The sequence below is a fragment of the Saccopteryx bilineata genome, chromosome 7 (genome assembly GCF_036850765.1).
Source record: "Saccopteryx bilineata isolate mSacBil1 chromosome 7, mSacBil1_pri_phased_curated, whole genome shotgun sequence".
NCBI classification, from domain to species: domain Eukaryota; kingdom Metazoa; phylum Chordata; class Mammalia; order Chiroptera; family Emballonuridae; genus Saccopteryx; species Saccopteryx bilineata.
Window position 1 is genome coordinate 57,873,715 of NC_089496.1, and position 20,818 is coordinate 57,894,532.

The 20,818-nt window shown below is 57.3% G+C and overlaps 1 protein-coding gene across 15 annotated transcripts in view; it reads left to right on the forward strand.

Annotated features, from left to right (window-relative positions):
* CAMK2B (calcium/calmodulin dependent protein kinase II beta) overlaps positions 1 to 20,818 on the forward strand; it is a 67,793-nt gene that overhangs the window by 4,307 nt on the left and 42,668 nt on the right. For all 15 annotated transcript variants that reach the window (XM_066238653.1, XM_066238651.1, XM_066238656.1 and 12 more), the window contains exon 2: positions 16,843 to 16,937. In XM_066238653.1, coding sequence (XP_066094750.1) covers positions 16,843 to 16,937 — 95 coding nt within the window. The remainder of the gene's footprint in view (positions 1 to 16,842; positions 16,938 to 20,818) is intronic.

The following is a 20,818-nucleotide window of genomic DNA, read 5'->3' on the forward strand; positions in this document are numbered from 1 at the left end:
CCTCATCACCTCTCTCCGGTCTGTGCTTTAAAAATGCTGCCGTTCCACGGACTGGCTCTCGCCTGCTTGTGGTCTGCTCTGACCCTCAGCTCCTCAGGCCCTCGCCTGTCTTTAGCGGGCCGTCCATCACGCCGCCCTTGTGCTTTTCCATCATGAGGCACTGTCCTGTGGTTCCCTTTCCTTGTCTCTCCATGACAACCAACACTCTGTCCCCATTTGGGACCAACAGGGCTTGAAATTTTAGTTTATTAATTAAACAAACTACAAGGACAATGTCTTGTGCTTAAAAAAAAAAAAAAGCAATACACGTTTGTGCCATAAACGTGACTCTTAAACTCAGTGTTTCCTCGCTCCCCAGAGGACCCTGGACTTTGTTTAATGTCAGTGAAAGGATCTGTGTGGGTGTGTGATACCTGCGTGTGTACAGACACGCATGCGTATGATGTCACACACACGCACCATTTAAAAACACAGGCGGAGTCACCGTATACGCGGCGTCGGTTTTTGGCCCCGACCCTGTTTCGAGACGTCCGCTCCACGTCGGTCTTTGCCTCTGACCCCGTGCCGGCCGGCGCTCAGCAACAGGGACGTGTGTGGATATGTGCTGGCCATATTTTAGAACCCAAAGTGGGGGCTGTCCTCTGACAAGCGTGACAGAGGAACGGGAGGCCCTGTGATGGAAGTGGGGCCTCCGGGGTCGTCAGAAGAGGGTGGCCGGAGAGCCCCAGCGGCTGTGGGCCTTGGTTCTTGGCTGAGCAGGTTCCCCCTCTGTTCTGCTCTGGAGGCTTTCCCGAGAGCCTGGGAGAGAGGTGCCACGTCTGTCTGTCCTCCTTCCACCTAAAAGAAAAGTTTCTAACGGAGATGGTTTGCTCACGCGTCTACACCACGCCGCCCGGAATCTAAGCGCTTGGAGACGGTGGGCGTGGCGTCAGCTCCTCGGACCTGCCTCGCCTCTCCCTCTGCTCCCTGGGCCACCGGGTCCGAGGCCGGACACTGGCCCTTCTGGAGATTTCAAATATATTTTCAAACATTTAATTCTCTCTCTGTCTCTGACAAAAATGGAATCTGACTTGATTATTCTCGAAGCATCTTTCTCCGCCGCCCGTTCGTTGCTTTGTTAGTTCAGAAACATAAAAATGCATTATGTATCAACGAAGTTTTCAAAAAATTATCATATTGGCATACTACATGAATCTATATTTTATTCATGCAAGATTGGGATCTATTAAAAATAAACACATGCTTTTATGTCAGTGTGGTTGCTAGCTGCCCGGCTTCCGACTGTCTTGTCTCCCAGGTGGTGGGTCAGCAGCCTGCTCAGCAACTCCTGGTGGACATAGGTTTGCCTTGGCCGAATGATCCAGATAACTAAGTTACGAGTCTTTGTGAAGCCAGATCTGAGCTTCTGTTGAATTCTGGAACAGATTGGCGCTCGCCAGGCAAAGACTGAAGAACATGTCATGGAGGAAGCATGAGCCGTGCCGTGCTGTGGGCACCACCGTGCGAGCCGCCCCCGCCCCCGTGACGAGGCCTTCCGCGGGAGACGGGGCCTTGCAGCAGAGGAGGCGGCGGGAGGTGCCTGCGGCCCCGGTCCTGTCACCCGGGAAGTGCTGCTGCGGGGCTGGCGTGGCCTGGGAGCTTGCGGCGGAGTCTGACGCTGAGAGGCGTGCAGCTTTGTCCCCGGAGGGGCGCCGGGCCCCCAGTCATCGTCCGGCCCAGTCTGTCAGGGGCCTTCTGGGTGAAGAGTGCCGGCGTGGGTCAGAGCAGCGCCTGCTGGGGACGGTGAGCAGAGCAGGTACTCCAGGCCTCGCTGCATGTGGGGGACCCCTCCAGACCAGAGGGGGTGGGGTCTCCGTGGTGTCCAGTGGGCAGCATGGACACCGCTCTGTGCTCAGCCAGGCCCACGTCCGCTCCTGCTTCCTGGCCCGAGAGTGGACTCAGCTGACCGGCCGTGGGGGGGGGTCCGCTGTCGCTTTCTTTTCTGTTTTTAAAATTGATTTTAGAGAAGAGACAGAGGGATGGGAAGCAAGAAATATCAGCTCATAGTTGCTTCACTTTAGTTGTTCATTGATTGATTCCTTGTCGTATGTGTCTTGACCAGGCAAGCCCAGGGTTTTGAACCGAGGACCTCAGTGTTCCTGGTTGATGCTCTGTCCGCTGTGCCACCACAGGCTTCTTTTGCTCCTCTGCAGGTCCCTCCCTCCCTCCCTTCTTCCATTCCTCCCACCCTCCCTTCCTCCCTTCCTCCCTTCCCCCTCCCTCCCTCCCTCCCTCCCTCCCTTCTTCCATTCCTCCCCCCTTCCTCCCTCCCACCCTCCCTTCCTCCTCCCTCCCTCCCTCCCTCCCTTCCTCCCTTCCTTCCTTCCTCCCCCCTTCCTCCCTCCCACCCTCCCTTCCTCCCTTCCCCCTCCCTCCCTCCCTCCCTCCCTTCTTCCATTCCTCCCCCCTTCCTCCCTCCCACCCTCCCTTCCCCCTCCCTCCCTCCCTCCCTCCCTTCTTCCATTCCTCCCACCCTCCCTCCCTCCCTTCCTTCCTTCCTCCCCCCTCCCTTCCTCCCTTCCTCCCTTCCCCCTCCCTCCCTCCCTCCCTCCCTTCTTCCATTCCTCCCCCCTTCCTCCCTCCCACCCTCCCTTCCTCCCTTCCTCCCTTCCCCCTCCCTCCCTCCCTTCCTCCCTTCCTTCCTTCCTCCCCCCTCCCTTCCTCCCCCTCCCTTCCTTCCTTCCTCCCCCCTCCCTTCCTTCCTTCCTTCCCCCTCCCTTCCTCCCCCCTCCCTTCCTTCCTTCCTCCCTTGCTCGCACACCTGCCATTTGCCAGCCCCGTCTCGGGCAGGGCTCCTGCCCGCGTGTGACATGGTGGGGACGCAGGCAGGCAGCGCCATTGCTCACAGGTCACTGTCCGGTGCAGGGGGGCCATTGGCACCTCTGTTCTGAGAGTCAGTGAAGAGGGTGGTGGTGCCAGTTAGCAGGGAAGTTGCGTTTATGAAAAGCGTGATCAGACCAAGAAAAAGGAAGGAGGCTTCAAACTGCTGAAGTTAGGAATGAAATTGGGGACATTATAACTGACCCTCCGGGAGTGGAAGGCTGGTGGGAATTCTGTGTGCGGCCGGGTGCCCACAGTTAGGGGACGCAGGTGAAGCAGGGCACTGGTAGAAAGGCACAGCGACTGGGTTGACACAAGGATAAACAGAACGTTCGAACAGACTTAACAACAATGAAAGGGATTAATAAATAAAGTTTAAAATGTCAGTGCCCCGCAAAGCAAAGCCTAGGCCCAGGCAACTTCGCTGTAAACTCGATCAAACACTTAGAGAATTAATACCAGTCCTTCATAAACTTTTCCCCAAAAAATAGAAAAGGGGGGAATGTTTCTCAGCTCGTTCTGTGAAGCCAGCATCACCCTGACGAACAAACCAAAGACACCTCAGGACAGACTGCAGAGCAGCGTCCCTTGTGACTGTGGACACAACACTGTCAACCAAACACCAGCCGAACACGCTAGCAACGCGTGAGAAGGGTTGCGTGTTGTGAAAAAGTAACGTTTCATCCCAGGGATGAAAGGTGGGCTCAACACATAAAATCAAGTCAACGTAAACACCACAGTTAATACAAAGAAATTATAGACCCATCTCCATAGATGCAGACAAAGCACCTGACAAAATCTAACCTTGTTTCCTGATTAAAAAAAAAAAGAAAAAGAAAGAAAAACACTCAGCAAACAAGCAATAACATCCTCAGTTTGTTAAAGGGCAGCTGTGGAAAACCCACAGCTGCCACACTCCCTGGCAAAGGAGGGAAGCTTTCTCCCCAAGAGTAAGAGCAGGAGCAAGACGAGGGTGTCTCCTGAAATTTTGTTAGCACCAAGGGACGGAGTCAGGAAAGCTGCACAGCGCAAGATCACGGCACAAAAAGTCATTGTATTTCACTCCCAAAATAGAATTAGGGAAAACAAGTTCCTTCACAAGAGTATCTAAGAAAACAGCAGACTTAGTAATAAATTAACGGAAGCAGTACCAGACTTGAACATTGAAAATACAAAACTGCCGTTGAGAGATGTTAAAGAACACCCACCTAAATCGGAAGACGTAACATTCGTGGATCTGAAGACTTAATGATTGCTTCCCTCTCCAAACTGACCTGCAGGCTCAGGGTGGACCTATCGTGATTCCAGCTGCCTTTTTTGCTTGTTTGTTTTAATTCACAAACTAACTTTAAAATTCTTATGGACACGCAAAGGGGCCCAGGAGAGTCAGAACCATCTTGAAAACACAGAATAAGTTGGAGGACCCCCACTGCCTGATTTCGAAACTAACTGTCCAGCGACAGCGGTCAGGACGTGTTGTGCATACGTGCCGGGCGAGTGTGGCGGGAGGGTGAAGAGGTCGATCAGGAGCAGGGTTGAGAGTGTGGACGAGGCCCGTCCGTCTCGGGTCAGCTGACTTGTGACTGGGAAGGAAGACAGTGGGATAAGGAAAGAACGGCGACCCATTCGGCAGATGGGCAGCTGGGTATCCACAGACTAAACTGAAGTTGGAACCCCACCTAATGCCGGATGCAGAACGCATCTCAGAATGGGTCATAGACGTAATTGTAAGAGCTGAAACTGCACAATTCTTAGGAGAGAGCGTAAGAGGAACTTGGATTTGGCCGTGGTTTCTTAGATACAACACCGAAAGCACAAGCAACAAAAGAAAAATAGATAAATTTGGGCTCAACATGAACGCCTTTGTGCTTCAAGGGACACCACCAGGAACGTGAGAAGACACCCCACAGAACAGGAGGAAATATTTGCTAATCTGATACCGAACTTGTGTTTAGAATTTTTTTTTTTTTTTTTTTGTATTTTTCTGAAGCTGGAAATGGGGAGAGACAGTCAGATGGACTCCCGCATGCGCCCAACCGGGATCCACCCGGCACGCCCACCAGGGGCGAAGCTCTGCCCACCAGGGGGCGATGCTCTGCCCCTCCGGGGATCGCTCTGTCCTGACCAGAGCCACTCTAGCGCCTGGGGCAGAGGCCAAGGAGCCATCCCCAGCGCCCGGGCCATCTTTGCTCCAATGGAGCCTTGGCTGCGGGAGGGAAGAGAGAGACAGAGAGGAAGGAGGGGGGTGTGAAGAGGCAAATGGGCGCTTCTCCTATGTGCCCTGGCCGGGAATCAAACCCAGGTCCCCCGCACGCCAGGCTGACGCTCTACTGCTGAGCCAACCGGCCAGGGCCTGTTTAGAATATTTTAAGAACTTGTTGCCTCCCAGTAAAAAGACGAATGACCCACGTGGGCAATTAGCTCATGAAAAGATGCTCAACACCCTTAGTCATTGGCCAGACGCAGAGCAAAGCCACAAAGAGATGTCACGTCACTTGCCCTGGGACGGCAAGAGTCAAGACAGACAGTGACATGTGCTGGTGGGAACGCGGGCAGAATCTGTCGTCTGTGGCTGGCGGGGAAGTGCCGCAGCTTCTGTGAAGACAGTCGGCAGCTCCTCAGAGCGTCCCGTGCCCGAGTGGGCGCCCGGGAGATGTGGGAATGTGTCCACACAAAAACGAGTTCACAGTGAAAGAAGCCATCACAAAGGCCACACTGTGCGTGGTCCCTTTTATGCGAAGCGTCCAGCACAGGAGGCCCTGTGGGCGCAGGTGTGTTTGGGGGGATGAGAATGTTGTGCACTGAGACTGTGGTGATGAATGGATGTAGTAAAAAACAACAACATTGAATTATGTGCTTTACGTGGGTAGATTATTTGGTATGTGAGTTAGCTCTCACTGAAGATGTTTGAAAACAAATAAAACCCACGTGGAAAAAAGCAATTCTTTCGCAAACCTGGATCTCCAGGTTCACGTTGCTGAGAACTGAGTGTAACACAGTGTCGGCAGCTCTGGCCAGGGCCTCCCCAGAGTGGTCACTCATGGAGCCCGAGGACAGGGTCCAGAGCACTGACCCTTCCCCAGCCTTCACTGCGTCCCACACCAGGGTGCCTGTCAGGTGCCCGGAAGCAGCTGGAACCGGAAGGAGTGTGCGGCTGGCGTGCGGCAGACAGTGCGTGCACGCGCGCGTGAGAGAGAGGGGCCCAAGGGTGAGACACGCAGCACCCCCCCCGCTGCTGGCTCGAGCATGCCGCTTATTCCCCAGATCTCGGCATTTCGGACACCTGGACAGCTGGCCCAGGTTCCAGCAGGGTCTCAGAGCAGACCGAGGGCGTGGCTCCCGCAGGTACAATGTCACCACAGGCTGGTGCTGGAGGAGGAGGCTTCCCTGGGAACAGGGAGGGTGGGTCCCAGTAGGTGTGGGGACAGGTGTGGGCGGTGGGGGAGCGCGCACTGTCAGCAGGATTGGCAGTGATGGGGAGGGCTGGAATGGGGACCTCGGGGGAGCCCAAACCCCAAGCTCTGTCACGGGGATCTCTGGCCACCTCCTTCACACCTCGGGTGTCCCTCGTTCCTCTGCAGGATCTGTGTCCCTGGGCTCCAGCATGGGAGGGACCGTGCCCTCAGGTCTTGGTGGGGCCCTCTTAGCAGCAGCGGGGGTGTGTGTGTGTGGGGGGGAGTGTCTGAAAAGTGTTGCTTCTCAGAATTTGTCTGCAGGCCTGAGAAGGCATGTGTTTATCCCATATTCTTATTTTCTGATGGTCATAAACAGATGCTTTTCTGTATAGTTGCCTTTGTCACGCAGGCCAGGTGTCCTGCCTGGTGGAGGTGTCCTCTCTTTTCCTTGCTCTTCTTTGACTTCCACACACTTCCTGGTGTGGTGGCCCATGGGTGTCACCTCATTGTGCTGGGGATGCTGTCAGGTGGGGGCCTGGGGCAAGGGGGTGCCCTCCCTGCCCCCTCTGTGTCCCCTCCTTTCTTTTCTCCCTCCCTTAAAAGGTCCTTAGGGGTCTCTCCAGATGGTGTCTTGGGGACCACTCCTCCTGCCTCCTCATCCTCAGTGGCCCCTTGGAAGGGAGCATTCAGGGCTCCACAGCTCCGTGAGGTCACAGGCACTGGGGTGGGGGCTTCTCCTTGGGAATGCAGTTGCCAGTTTCTCTCCAGGCTGAACCGTTGTCTCTGAGTTCCAGTCACCTCTGCCAGCCAGGACCCTGCGTCCCCCAGCCCCAGGGCAGGCACAGTGGCCGCTGGGTGGTGGGCTGGGGCTTGGCCTTGTGGAGACTTTTATGCCGTCACACATTGAGGCACACGGGGTCTTCAGCCTGGGCCCCAGCTGGAGCACAGTCTGGTCGATGCCCTGGCAGAGCTCTGTCCAAAGTCAGCCAAGGCCGCTGCCCGGGGCGTTGCCAGACACGAGAGGACACGGGGCCTGAGCGCAGTGTCCTCCTCTGTGCAGTGACGCAGGTCCCTCCACAGCGGGCGGGGGATGCTGATGGGTGTTGGGAGGGAGGGCGGGTCAGGGGAGGCTCCTCTCTCAAAGCCCCGCCTCCTCATTGTGCAAGGGCGTCCCTGTGTGGGCCACTCACACGGTGGCCGGTGGCGGCTAAGGAGGACACAGCTCAGAACCAGTGATGGACAGGCCGCTTTCCTGACCACATGGAGGAGAGAGCCAGGGCCAGTGGGTGGGGTGGGCACCCAGCTGCAGACATCCGGGCCAAGCACTGGCCTGTGCCTGCCTGTCACAGTGGCTCATGCCTCTGAGTTCACTGTCTGTGCTGACGGATTTTTTTTTTTTTTTTTTTTTTTGAGAAAGAGAGAGAGAGAGAGAGAAAGGAGAAATTTTAATTGTTCATTGATTGCTTCTCGTACATGCCTCGACAGGGTGTGGGGGACTCCAGCCAAGCCAGTAACCGCTTGCTCAAGCCAACAACCATGGGGTTTTGAACCTGGGACCTCAGCATCCCAGGTCGATGCTCTATCCACTGCGCAACAACCCAGTCAGACTTTTTAAATTTTTCTTGTCAGTAGGAGTTAAAATTTGACATGTCACATGGCACTGAGGGATTTTTTTTTTTTTTTTTTTTGCTCTATCCTGTCACCTCTGAGGAAGCTCTTATTTATTTATTTATTTAAATTTATTGATGTTAGGATTGAGAGAGAGAGAGAGAGAGACAGGAACAGTGACCTGCTCCTGTAGGTGCCCTGACCTGGGATCGAACTGGCGAACCTCTGGGCTTTGAGATGACGCTCTAACCAACCGAGCTAGCCAGCCAGGGCTGAGGGAGCTCTTTTTAAAAACCTGATTTGAAAGGTGGCGTTACAAGTACCAATTTCTTTCATTCTCTGAATGATTTCTCAGAGACACGGCTGCATACACTTCCAGGTTTTTTATTTTATTGTGGTAAACTGTACTTCACGTGAAACCTACCATTAAATGTCGTAGCCCTTTGTTACTGTACGGCTTAGTGACATTAAGTACATTCACATTGTCACACAGCCGTCACCACCACCACCGTCTCCAGCACTTTCCATCCTCCAGACTGAACCTCCGTCCTCATCACACACTGACTCCCCGTCTCCCCTCCGTCAGCCCCTGGTGCCACCACCCTCTCTGTCTCTGGATCTGGCTCCTCGGGACCTCGTGTAAGCACGTGTCCCCCTGTGTCCGGCTCATCTCACTGGGCATCACGTCCTCGGGGTCCATCCGGGTTGTCGCCCCTGTCAGAATCTCCTTCTCCCACTGATGGACTCTGAGCTGTTTCTACTCTTCGGCCGTTATGAATGGCGCTGCTGTGGGGGTGGGCGTGGGCGTGGGCGTGCAGAGGACGTAACACGTGGTCTCCTCCGTGGGCCACCACGCCACCTCTCTGGTTTCAGTCTCCCCAGGAAGTTTGGGAATGACGTGCTGGGGCCCCTTGGGCTCCGTGTCGGGGTTCTGTGGGAAGAAACCCCATGTCTTTCCTCTGTGACCTGCCCCCCCACTCACGGCGAGATGCTAGCTGCTCACGGGCTGACCTCGCCGGTGTTTGCTTTTCTCAGGAACAAAGCCAAAGACCAGGAAGTCTAATTGATCTGACACAACACAGTAACAAACCCCTAGGGCTTTAGTTGACACAGCTTGCAGGAAAAAGGAATCAGGTGGCCACAGGGCCATCCTGTAAGTTCTACATCACCTGTGGTCCGGGCACCACGTGGGGCCTGGTCTGTGCTCGGAGGCCAGTGCGTGGCAGGCAGGCTGTCCCCCCACCCCTTGCGCTGTGAGCTGCGGACGACTGCCTTCACTGTGCCGAGTGGGGCAGCGGCTTTGAAGAGCTGCCTTCGAAGGTCGCTCTGTGAGGCGCCGTGCTCCCAGGCCGGCTGGCTGCGGAGGAAGTCTGTTCACGGAGTCATCCTGCGACTGCGAGTCCAGCCATCCTGGACTGGCTTTGGGATCGGTCGGCAGTCAGTCCTGCTGGGTCCACCGCAGGTGGGGAACCTGGACCTGGGTCTGTCACCCCTCAGACAGCCCCGGAGCGTACAGGACATCGGGGCACTGGCAGGGGGCCTGGAGGCTGGGGACCCCTGCTTCTGCGGGCTGTGGGCTCAGGCTCTGGGGGCTCCCCCGGGTGAGCACCAGAGCCAGGTGAGGTCGTGCCTCTGCAAACACAGTTCTGCCATTTTCGTGGTTGAGGTGGGCTTTCCTTCCCGAGCCCACAGCGCTGTGGTCCCGCCCCCAGCAACTGCCACCTTCCCGGGAGGCACCGGCATTCCGTGCTGTCTGGATTTGGAGCAGAGGAACAGCCAAGCTCATCACAGGGACAGACCCGCCTCGCTCCTTGCTGTCCCGTGCGGTGAGTGGGGTGACGGCCTCACCACACGGAGCTCCAACAGGTCGGTGAGAAAACAGGCAAAAATCCAACTAAGCTATGGAGGAAGGACGTCAGCAGGCAGGTCACAGGAAAGGAAGGGAAATTCGTTCAGCCTGAAAAACGGGGCGACCACAGATTGATAGGGCTTGTGCTCCCTGGTCCCCAAATTCACCTCAGGCTTCAGATCCGTGGTTCTTTTGGGGGGTCTGGTGGCTGATGAGGCCACCTTGGCTCAGCTGTCCTGCAGCCGGTGAACAGAGGCCCCGGCAGTGAGTGGCCCTGGATGGGCCTGAGGCCTCAGTGTGGGCATTCAGGCTTCCAGACATGCCTCCTCCTCCAGGCTGATCTTTGGGCTTCAGGGAGCCCACCAGCCTTCTTTCTGGAAGGTCCTCCCAGAGGCCAGAGGTCATGGTCTCTGGGAGCCCCGTCTAGCCTCCGCAGAGGCCAGCGCAGCCTGTGCCCGGGTGGGTGGGCGGAGGGGGTGCCAGGCTCCATGGGGTCCAGGGGGGTGCTGGGCTTTCCTGGCCCCCGTCCTATCTCTGTTCCGAATGCAGACCCGCTACTTGGGTCACCTCCACGGCTTCCGAGGGGCAGCGCCTAGTGTGGCTGTTGCCTGTTTCCTGGAGAATGTGTGTCACCAAGAGAAAGGTGAGGAAGGAGAGAGACAGACACCAGCATGGAGTCGTCGGGGTCTTGGGGAGAGCAGGCGGCACACCGGCCGGCCGGAACCGCAGAGCCAGGACGGGCTGGATGGGAGGGAGCCCTCCGGGCTAGCTCTCGGCCACGCCAGTCCTGAGAAGAGGGTCCCATGAGCTGCTGAGACTGTTTGCCCCTAAGAAGCCTCTGGCCAGCTCCGGACCTCGTTTACCTGCCCCTTCCCCCACCCTCTGCCCAGGAGGTCCCAGGATTCAGTTTCTCCTGCTCCTGGACCCTCATCCCACTGGAAGGTTCTGTCCCACCACCCTGTCAGACCTTAACCGTGGAGTTCTAGACTTCAGAACTATGAGGAAAACTTTCTGTTGTGTAAGTCCCCCGGTCTGTGCTGTTCTGTTCTGAGAGCCCGAGCCGACTAATTCAGGGCTCCTTATCAGGCTTGTCAGTCCTCCTCACTTCCCGGTTCGCCGGGAGCTGTCGTCTGAATGGATGCTGGATTTTGTCAAATGCTTGCTTCTGCATCAGTTGATCTGATTGTGTGATTTTGCTTCTAAGTCCACGGCATGCCTGTGGTTTGTTTACATCTAAACCTCATTAGAGCATGCCCTGTGTTTTCTCGGAAACCTAATTTGGTCAGAAATCGCCCCCTCCACTCAGTTCCGTCTGCTCCCAGCAGGGTCAGAAATGTAAAGAGAACGTCCCTGAAATTGTGTTCCTGTCTTGTCTAGGAAGACAGTGCAGGACCTTGCGGCAAATGTGGTTGGGGGAGGGTGTTCCTGATGGGCTTGGGAAGGAAGGAAGGAAAGAAGGAAGGAAGGAAGGAAGGAAGGAAGGAAGGAAGGAAGGAAGGAAGGAAGGAAGGAAAGAGGAAAGGAAGGAAGGAAGGGAGGATGGGAGGATGGAAGGAAGGAAGGAAGGAAGGGAGGATGGGAGGATGGAAGGAAGGAAGGAAGGAAGGAAGGAAGGAAGGAAGGAAGGAAGGAAAGATGGGAGGATAGAAGGAAGGCAGGCAGGCAGAAAGGAAGGAAGGAAGGAAAGATGGGAGGATAGAAGGAAGGCAGGCAGGCAGAAGGAAGGAAGGAAGGAAGGGAGGATGGGAGGATGGATGGAAGGAAGGAAGGAAGGAAGGAAAGAGGGAAGAAAGAGAAGGAAGGAAGGAAGGATGGAAGGAAAGAAGGAAGGAAAGACGGATGGAAGGAAGGAAGGAAGGAAGGAAAGATGGAAGGAAGTCAGGCAGGAAGGAAAGATGGAAGGAAGGCAGGCAGGAAGGAAGGAAGGAAGGGAGGAAGGAAGGAAAGAGGGAAGGAAGGAAGGAAGGGAGGAAGGAAGGAAGGAAGGAAGGAAGGAAAGATGGAAGGCAGGCAGGAAGGAAGGGAGGAAGGAAGGAAAGAGGGAAGGAAGGAAGGAAAGAGGGAAGGAAGGAAGGAAGGAAGGAAAGAGGGAAGGAAGGAAGGAAGGAAGGAAGGAAAGAAAGAAGGAGTAGGGTTGCTGCAAATATAGTTAAGATGAGGCTGTGCTGGTAAAGGATGGGCCCCCCACCCCCAGTACGACTGTGTCCTCACAGAGGGGGAGTTTGGATAAAAACACACCATGTGAGTGCGAAGGCAGAGATGGGGTGATGCTTGCAGGAGCCAGGGAGCCCCGAGGGTACAGCACACCCCCAGCAGCTGCAGGGAGCCTGGGACAGACTCCCCTTCAGGCCCCCTCTGTGGTGCTTGCTGCAGTGACCCGAGGACGCTAGCAAAGGTGACTCATGTCTTTAGTTCTTGCCCAGGCTCAGAGGTCAGGGTTCCAAGAAAGAACCTGAGAGAGGCCAGCGCTGGACGCCGGGCAGTCGTAAGAACAGGGGTCCATCATTGGTGTTGCAAGTTCTAAGACACCCCGCGATTGTGCCTTTGGAAATAAACTCTATGGAAATAACCAAGAGTTCACGGTGGGCCAGTTATGAGAAGGGAAGTTGGGACCATCCCAAATGTCTGTCGATGGCAGAAGCTCTTGCCAGCCGTGGAAAGGCTCTGTGAGGAGATGCTCCATATCTAATCTGGGTCAGAGGGGCTCCGTGTGCAGTGCTGTTAAATACACAAGGCGACTCACCGGGGGTGCTGGCAGAGACCACAGGGACCTGGTGTCCATCCACGTGGTCTGGGATGTCCAGTATGGTCTCTAGTTGAGCTATGTCCGGTTCTGTTTCTAGAACCCAGGCTGTTTGGAGCCGTAGCAGGAGTGGGACTCAGGCCCTGCAGTTCCTGGGTTGCCATCTGTCCGTGGGTGACAACGGGCAGCACTGGCTTCCTTCCTGTGACGGGGACCTCAGCCTGTTGCAGGAGGACCATCTTGGGAGGAATGGCAGGTGGAGATGTTCTCACTGTGAGGGGACCTCTGTGCCCGACCTGGGTGGGGACTTAACAAAACAGACAAACAGGGTTTCATCCCTTTCTTTTACTCAAAGCACTTGGCTGTTTGTGGCTCTGAGATTAAAGTGTTGGGTCCCTGATGCGGACTGTGAGGAGGTCACTCATCAGGGATTCCCAGGACGCTACCTGCGGTAGCTGAGCACCTGTGCTCATGGACTGAGTCCCCCCCCTAGGCTGTTCAGCACCCAGACAGCTGGCACCAGGAGGGCCCAGTGGCGCCCACGGAGATCAGGCAGAGAGCGGGAGTCGTGTGCGGACCCCAGCACTCTGAGAGCCACACAGGTAGCAGCACCTGGAGACAGAGTGGACGCCTGAGCTGTTGCTGCTTCTGCCAGGACACGTGGTGCAGCATGGGACACGTGAACCCCAGCAGCCCCAGTCCCAGGACTCTGGGTCCTGAGAGCCGCTGCCCACGTAACGAGTGGCTGGCTGTGCAGGTGGCTGGGGCGAGTGGGAGCCAGCTGGCCACCCCTTGGCCGGTGAGAGGCCCACAGCACCCCAGGCAGCTCCAGAGTGAGGGCTCCCGGTTCTACTCGTGGCTGTTCGTGTGCTGTGGTCCCCTGGTACCCCAGTTTCCTTTGTAAAGTATCTTTATTTGTTAAAGCCCTGAAACGCTCAGGGCCCGGGCCTTGGGATCCGAACATGTGATTCAAATGACATTAACTGTGAGTTTAGCATCAGGTGCCACATGCTGGGCATCAAGGGGTGACCTGGAGACTCAAGTGGTTCCCCAGCCCAGGGCTGGCTCATTGCCCCCCCTCCTCCCTGCCCTCCACTCCACACAGGACACCTTCCCAACCTCTCCTGACAGCTGCCCAGGTGGCCTCCTTCCAAGTGGCCTTTGCGACCCTCCACCTGGCCACCGTCCACCACCTGCCATGTCGATGGGAGCTTCGGGCAGTGCCAGGCTGGCCTCGCTGTGTATGCTGCTGCTACTGTGGCCCCTGACGTGCTCCTGCACCAGCCTGTCCGCATGCACTGTCCTCTGACTGCCACAGGGCTCATGGCCTCAGCCCTACAGGGGACACTGTGGACCCACAGCTGCCCCCCCTGACAGCCCCCCCCATTCAAGGAACCCTTGGGAGGTCCTCCCGGTCCTGCTGACCTGCTCTCTGGAGCCCAGCGACTCCCCTTCCGGTCCCCCAGCAGGTGTGCCGAGGCCTCTCTGGAGGTTCAGCTGTCTGGGGCTGACGCTGGCCCCCACACAACGTCCCCTCACCTCTGATGGGCGTTGCTGTGCAGATGCTCAGTGTCAGACCTACGGGGGTGGGGGTAGCTCTGTCTAAAACTTTCCCTCTGGCCAGGCAGCAGGGGCAGGACTGTCCCACCCCAGAGAGCGCCCTCCTCACACCTGGCAGGTGGGGCTCAGGAAGAGGAGTCCTGTGTCCAAGAGCAGGGTCCACCGTTGAGCACCTACTGGATGCTGGGTGCTGTGCCTGGGCCTTCACGCTCCCTCGCTGTGTGGCCCCCTCCTCCTGGACGAGCACCACCCCAGACCCAAAGCGGGGTCTGATCCGTGGGGAGCAGGTCCCCAGGATGTGGGGCAGCAGGTGGCCAGGAACTGGGGTCTGCAGAGCTCTCTCTGGGGTGATCCGTCTGGCTGTTGGCTCTTGGTCGTTTTATTTACCTGCCCTGCTGTGTGCTAGGTTTCCGGCCATTGTTCCTTACTCCTGTGTGCACCCTGTCTGAACAGCAGCGTTGGGAAGGTCCCCGTGGGTCCCTGCTCACTCTAGGACCAGGGAACCTGTGGTGTCTGGTGCCTTGACGGTGCCCACCTACTGCAAGTTTCCCGTCAGTGGGCAGGCTGACTGTGTGGAACTTCCAGCTGGGGGCCAGCCAGCCCTGAGGTCGGATTCCGGCCCAGGAAGCCCAACCATCCAGGGAGGCCTGTAGAGCTGTGTCTGGATCTCCCAGCTCTTTGGGGGCCCAAGGGTCCCCGATGGCAGCTCAGGCTTGTCAGCATGGCGCTCTCAGCTCTCCTGAGCAGGAAGGGGTGCAGGGACCAGCCATGAGTGAGGGTGTTGAGGACAAGACTAAAGCCATCTGGGCAGATGGCCAGGAGTCCTTCTTGCTCCTGAGATGGAGGGGAAACTGAGGCTCAGAGAATGCAGCTGGGACGCCAGGGAGCAAGATCGGAACCCAGGCTGCATGAAGCCTGCTGCCTTTCCCCCTTGCTACACGCCCTCCCATGCTCTGTCAAAATACCGTCTCCAGGCCCTGGCCAGTTGGCTCAGCGGTAGAGCGTCGGCCTGGCGTGCGGGGGACCCGGGTTCGATTCCCGGCCAGGGCACATAGGAGAAGCGCCCATTTGCTTCTCCATCCCCCCTCCTTCCTCTCTGTCTCTCTCTTCCCCTCCCGCAGCCAAGGCCCCATTGGAGCAAAGATGGCCCGGGCGCTGGGGATGGCTCCTTGGCCTCTGCCCCAGGCGCTAGAGTGGCTCTGGTCATGGCAGAGCGACGCCCCGGAGGGGCAGAGCATCGCCCCCTGGTGGGCAGAGCGTCGCCCCTGGTGGGCATGCCGGGTGGATCCCGGTCGGGTGCATGCGGGAGTCTGTCTGACTGTCTCTCCCGTTTCCAGCTTCAGAAATATACAAAATAAATAAATAAAATAAAAATACCGTCTCCATCAAAAATATCGTCCTTTCTTTACGCTTTTTTCATATAAAAAAATCTTTTGAGAACGTACCCCTGCACATAGTGATAAAACCACACGGGCGTGAGGATGGAGGGTGAATAGTGCAGCCCGTCCCTGCGTCCCTGGAGTAGCCATCGCCCATTGTCCACCGGCTGAGAGAGAAGACACAGCTCTGAGAACAGCCATCGCTTGTTAACGACCTGGGTAGTTAAGAAAATGGTCAATTAGATTTAGTGTAACGTTTATCTTCTTTTTTTTTTTCATCAGGAAGTGAACTGTACATTTTAATGAAGTTTTGTCTCCAAAAGGATTATAGCAAAAAGCGTTCTCTATTTAAGAGACCACTTTTCCGTCACCTAGAGCCCTAGGCTTGGGCGCACGCAGGTGTCGGGCTGTGTGGGTAGTGGGGAGGCTGGTCCCCTGGGGGACTGTGCCTGTCGATTCCAGGAAGGGAGGACAGAGCCAGACCAACCCCTGCACCCTCTGGCCCCCAGCAGCCCCCTGGACTAAGACCTTTTCCCAGACGTTTCCTTTTCCGTCTGAGCCTCGCGTGTGCTGGGTCTGATGTTCTCAGAAATGAGCTGAAATCAAATTAAACCAGTGGTGGTGACGAGTCAAATACCAGGAAGGACCTTCTGATGGGCCCCAGGCTGCCTCCCGCCTGTGTCGGCTCTCTGGGCTCCAGGCTCCCCACGTCCTGCAACCGGCCTCCCCTCCTGGGACAGTGTTTGTGGATTCGGCAATCATACCCCACTTTCCTGCGTGTTTTTCTTTCTCTTGGCTCTCGGGGGGCTCCGCCTCCTGCTGCTGCCTCAGAAGCACTGACCTGTGGGTGTGTAATGTGGGACTTGCGGCGTCTGCTGTGGGAAAGGGGACAGTGGAGGTGAGAGCAGTGGAGATGAGAGTAGTGGACGTGGGGGACAGTGGATGTGGGAGACAGTGGACGTGGGGGACAGTGGATGTGGGAGACAGTGGATGTAGGAGACAGTGGACGTGGGGGACAGTGGATGTAGGAGACAGTGGGCGTGGGGGACAGTGGTCGTGGGGGACAGGCCCACTCCTCCAGCTTTGCAGCTTAATGAGTTGATGCTTCTCCACAACCCTCAGTGTGTCCTCTGTGGCTGCACTGACCCACCCCCACAGAGAGCACTCACTGGGTCTTGCAGACTTGGCACAGGGTGCTAGGGGGGCCGCTGCGTGCACCCTGGGTCTTGTTGACCCACGAGGACCCAGGGCCGGAATAGGTGCCGGGTGGCTCTGCCCGTTGCCAGGGAAGGGCCCCACAGGGATGGCACAGAGAGGAGGGGGGAGCTGTTTGGGGAGAGGGTCCTTCCCTCTCACAGATCTCTGCCCAAGGCCTGGCCGTGTGGTTGGGTGCTGGGTGTCCACAGGGGACTAATCAACTCTCTGTCTCTATCCCCATTTGACTCCCAGGGGGGCTTTCTCTGTGGTCCGACGCTGTGTCAAGCTCTGCACCGGTCATGAGTACGCGGCCAAGATCATCAACACCAAGAAGCTGTCGGCCAGAGGTAGGGTGGGCCGCATGCCGTGGGCGGGGCGCTGGGGAGCGGGGTCCTGGCTGCCGTGGGATGTGACAGGCAGGGAGGTCACGGGCTCCACCCTCAGGTCTGGGATCACACCTCCCCGGGGGTTCGGGGGCCTCCCCCAGGGACGGAGAGGCAGAGGCATGGTGGTCGGAGAATGAGTCTGCTCTTGAGCTGCGGGCCGAGGACTTGGGTGATGGGTGGCTGGGGGTTTGCGTGCGCTGTGCAGTTCCTCATCAGCCCCTCCTGGCCTTTGCACGTGGACGCCTCTGCCTGCGCTGGGGAGGGTTCAGTGGGCCTTCAGGGCAGCTATGATGCTGGCCAGAGCCGGCCCTGGGCCCCTGGCCTCACCTGCTTCTGCCCCCTGAGCCCTTGTTGAGTGATGGCCCTCACAGGTTGGACAGTGTCCCATGTGTGGGGTGGGGTGGGGCGGGGCAGAATGTGGGGGTGAGGACATGGCTGTGCAGCTGTGACAGGGCTGTGTGTGGAGGAGGTACTGCCCTGAGCAGGTGACATGGGACTACAGACAGAGGGCTGGGAGGCGTGGTGCAGGACCCAGGGTAGGTATGCAGGATGGGCCTCCTCAGTGCTGTGGGGGTCCCACAGCTCCTCCACGCCCAGGGTCAGGCAGGAGGGTGTGCACTAAGCCCCTGGCCTGGAGCTCTCCCAGCTCCCCAGGCACTGGGTAGCCCCATGAGCACCCGCGCAGATCTGAACTAATTGAGAAGCCTTGACCAGAGTTTCCTGGCCTGAGCCCCTGCCTCACTGGTGCTGACCTCCATCTGTGGGGCCTGCGTCCACAGCCCGGCAGCCCTGGGGACAGGCAGCTGAGCTTAACCCATGAGCCTCAGGGAGCTGTGTGTGCCTCCAGGGCTGAGCATCTCCAGGGTGGGCACTCCTGTCCCAGGCCAGGCCTCACCTCGGGCCTCAGGTACCAGGGTGGGGTCAGTCCTACATGCTCAAGGCTTCCTTGGTATTGGGAGGACAAGGAAGAGGATGACACAGGGCCTGAGGGTGGGACAGGGATGTGAGGAGGGAGGCTTTGGGGGGCCCAGCAGCACCAGCTCAGAGGCCAGGGGCCTGTGGGCTCTGCTGGTACTAGTGGGCTGGGCTGGTTCTGGTGGCCTGGGCACCACGAGAGAGAGAGCTGAGCTAGAGCAGTGCTGGGCATGGGCATGGGACAGGCTGACTGTGACAGGGACAGTGGAGAATGCAGACACACGAGGGCCACCAGAGCTCCTGTGATCCCTGATAGTGGGTGACCGCACCGGTGTTCGGGGGTATGTGTCCACATACGTGGAGACCCTACAGCAGGAGGAACATTCGGTCTCATTCTGTAGGCTTGTGCCCCCGAGGAGTAGGGGAGAGAGCCCACCTCACAGGTCCCCTAGACTAATGGGGGAGCCCCTCACTTGTCCATGTGGACACCGTGAGGAACAGACACAATAAGTGCCCATGTGCGGGGTGGGGGGACCGCAGGGGAGGGCACGGGGCAACCTTGAAGGATGAATAGGATCTCGGGAGGTTCAAGCCAAAACCACTGGGGTTCGCTTCCCTGGACTCACTGTTTCTAAAGTAACCGCACCCTCCCAGCGACACCCTCAACGCGTTCTCCAGCAGAAAGGTCAGAGCAGGGGGTCTGGGTTCCAGACACGGCCTCCCTCACCGCCTCTCTTTCCTGGGTCCTGCTCTCTAGCCGCTGCCTGACCACAGCTTGCTCTCCCCTCTGAGTCCCCCCACAACCCAGCTCCCTGCCTCGGTTTCCTTGCTGAGTGCAGCCTTGGTTGGGGGGTGGGAAGCAGAGCCACCACCCGGGACTAGTCTGGAATGGAAGGGGAGTATTTTGTTTTCCTGCTTGATTCCTTACTATGGAAATTTTCAAATGTCCCTGAATACAGAGAAAATGAGAGAATGAGCCCCATCATCAAAAGTTACCAGGTCCTGGCCAGTTCTGTCCCTCTGCCACACCTCACCCCTGCCTGTGTCTCACAGCAGAGCCCGGACTGTCAGTCAGTTCACCTGTCGTGTTCAGCATGTTTCTCTAACAGAAGAGGATTTTAGAAACAACCCCCACACACACATACACTCACACAGGGGCCTTCTGACCCTCCTAGTTCCCTGGGGTTTTCTAGCTGAGGGGGCAGTCGGGGGCATGAGAGGGGGGTCTCAGGACCCCGACTCTCACCTTTTTTAAAAAATGTTTTTATTTTTTCTTTTTATTTATTGCTTTTAGAGAGAGGAGAGAGAGAGAGGAGAGAGAGGGAGAGGTGAGAGAGGGAGAGGTGAGAGAGGGAGAGGTGAGAGAGAGAGAGAGAGAGAGAGAGGTGGGGTTCTGGGTAGGAGCAGGAAGCACCAACGTGTAGCCGTTGCTTCTCATAAGTGCTGTGACGAGGCAAGCCCAGGGTTTTGAACCTGCGACCTCAGCATTCCAGGTCGATGCTCTATTCACTGCGCCACCACAGGTCAGGCCCGACTCTCAGCTTTATGCTGAGGTTGGGCCAAAAATGCTCAGCCTATCTGGAGGCTTTGGTCTTGTCATCACACAGCCCTGACTCTGCCCCATGTGGCCCTGGCCCTGTTACTTAGCCACCCTGTCCCTCAGTTTCCCCAGAGGCAGCATAGGGATAAAGCTAGTATCTACTTCAGAGGAGCACTGTAAGCGGGAAGGGGAGTGTGGTGCTGCCTGAGGCCTCTCCTCTCCACCTGGCTCCCAGGTCCTGGCCAGTCCTCTGGCCCCCTCCTCCAGGAAGCAGCCCTGGATCCTCCCACCCAGTTTGGAAACCTGCAGGCCCTGTGGGCATTTCTTCATTGACCTTTGTTCCTTAAGGGCAAATGTACCTAGGAGCCCAGAGCCTATGACCTGCCATCCCTCCTTAAAGGCCGTAGGAGCCGATTAGAAAAAACCTGAAGCTCTCAGTTGGCCTGGCACAGTGCCCTGCCCTGTCCCTTCCTCCCAGGCACTCAGCCTCCTCCAGCTCTTCACACCCCAGGGCCTTTGCACACGTGTCCTCTCTGGACATGCTTTTCTGGAACTTTGTACCTGAGCTGTGATGACACTTCCTCAGAGAGGCATCCCCTGGCCCCCAGTGGGACTCTAGGACTCCAGAACCTGTTATTTTATGGCTGTCTCCCATCAGATGAAGAGGCCATGTGGTCAGACACTTCACCTGTTTGGTTAAGCATGGTCTCCCACACCTCACCTAGGGCCTGGCAGGTGGTGAGCTCTCCATAAGTGCTTCTGAACGTGTGGATGCGTTTGAACACACAGGTGTGCAGTCCATGTGGGAGTCAGTCAGTCTCCCAGGGGTGAGGCTGGGCGGGCACTGAGTACAGGGGGTTCTGGAGTAAGGTTTGCTTCAGGGGAGGCCCCTAGTCACTGGACATCTGGACAAATGGAAGGCCCAAATTCAGGAGCCTGAGGGTGGGCAGGAGGCAGGAGGGGAGGCCAGGTGGTCACCTGCAGCCTGCACCTGTGTCCCACAGGGTCAGATATGCTCCCAGCAGTGTCCCTGAGCCAGGGCTCCCAGTCTGGCTGTCTCTGTGGCATGCACCAGACCAGCTCCCTCCCCGGGAAGTCCTTTCAGAGTGGCCTGCCCCAGTCGTGTCCCGGGAGGTGGGAACAGAGGGGATACTAGGAACCTAGATGGAGGGAGAGTGGGGAAGAAGAGACTGGATCCAGAGGCCAGAGAGGAACTCCTCACCTTTATTCTCACCTGTTATCTGAGGCCCGTGCCATGTGATGGCCCCACTCACCTCGGCGAGGCAGGGAGTGGTGCTGTCCCCAGGCCCCACTGAGGGGACAGCCTTCTTCCTTCAAGGCTTTGGATAACAGAGAAATGGCCCGAGGACGACACAGAAGACTGCCC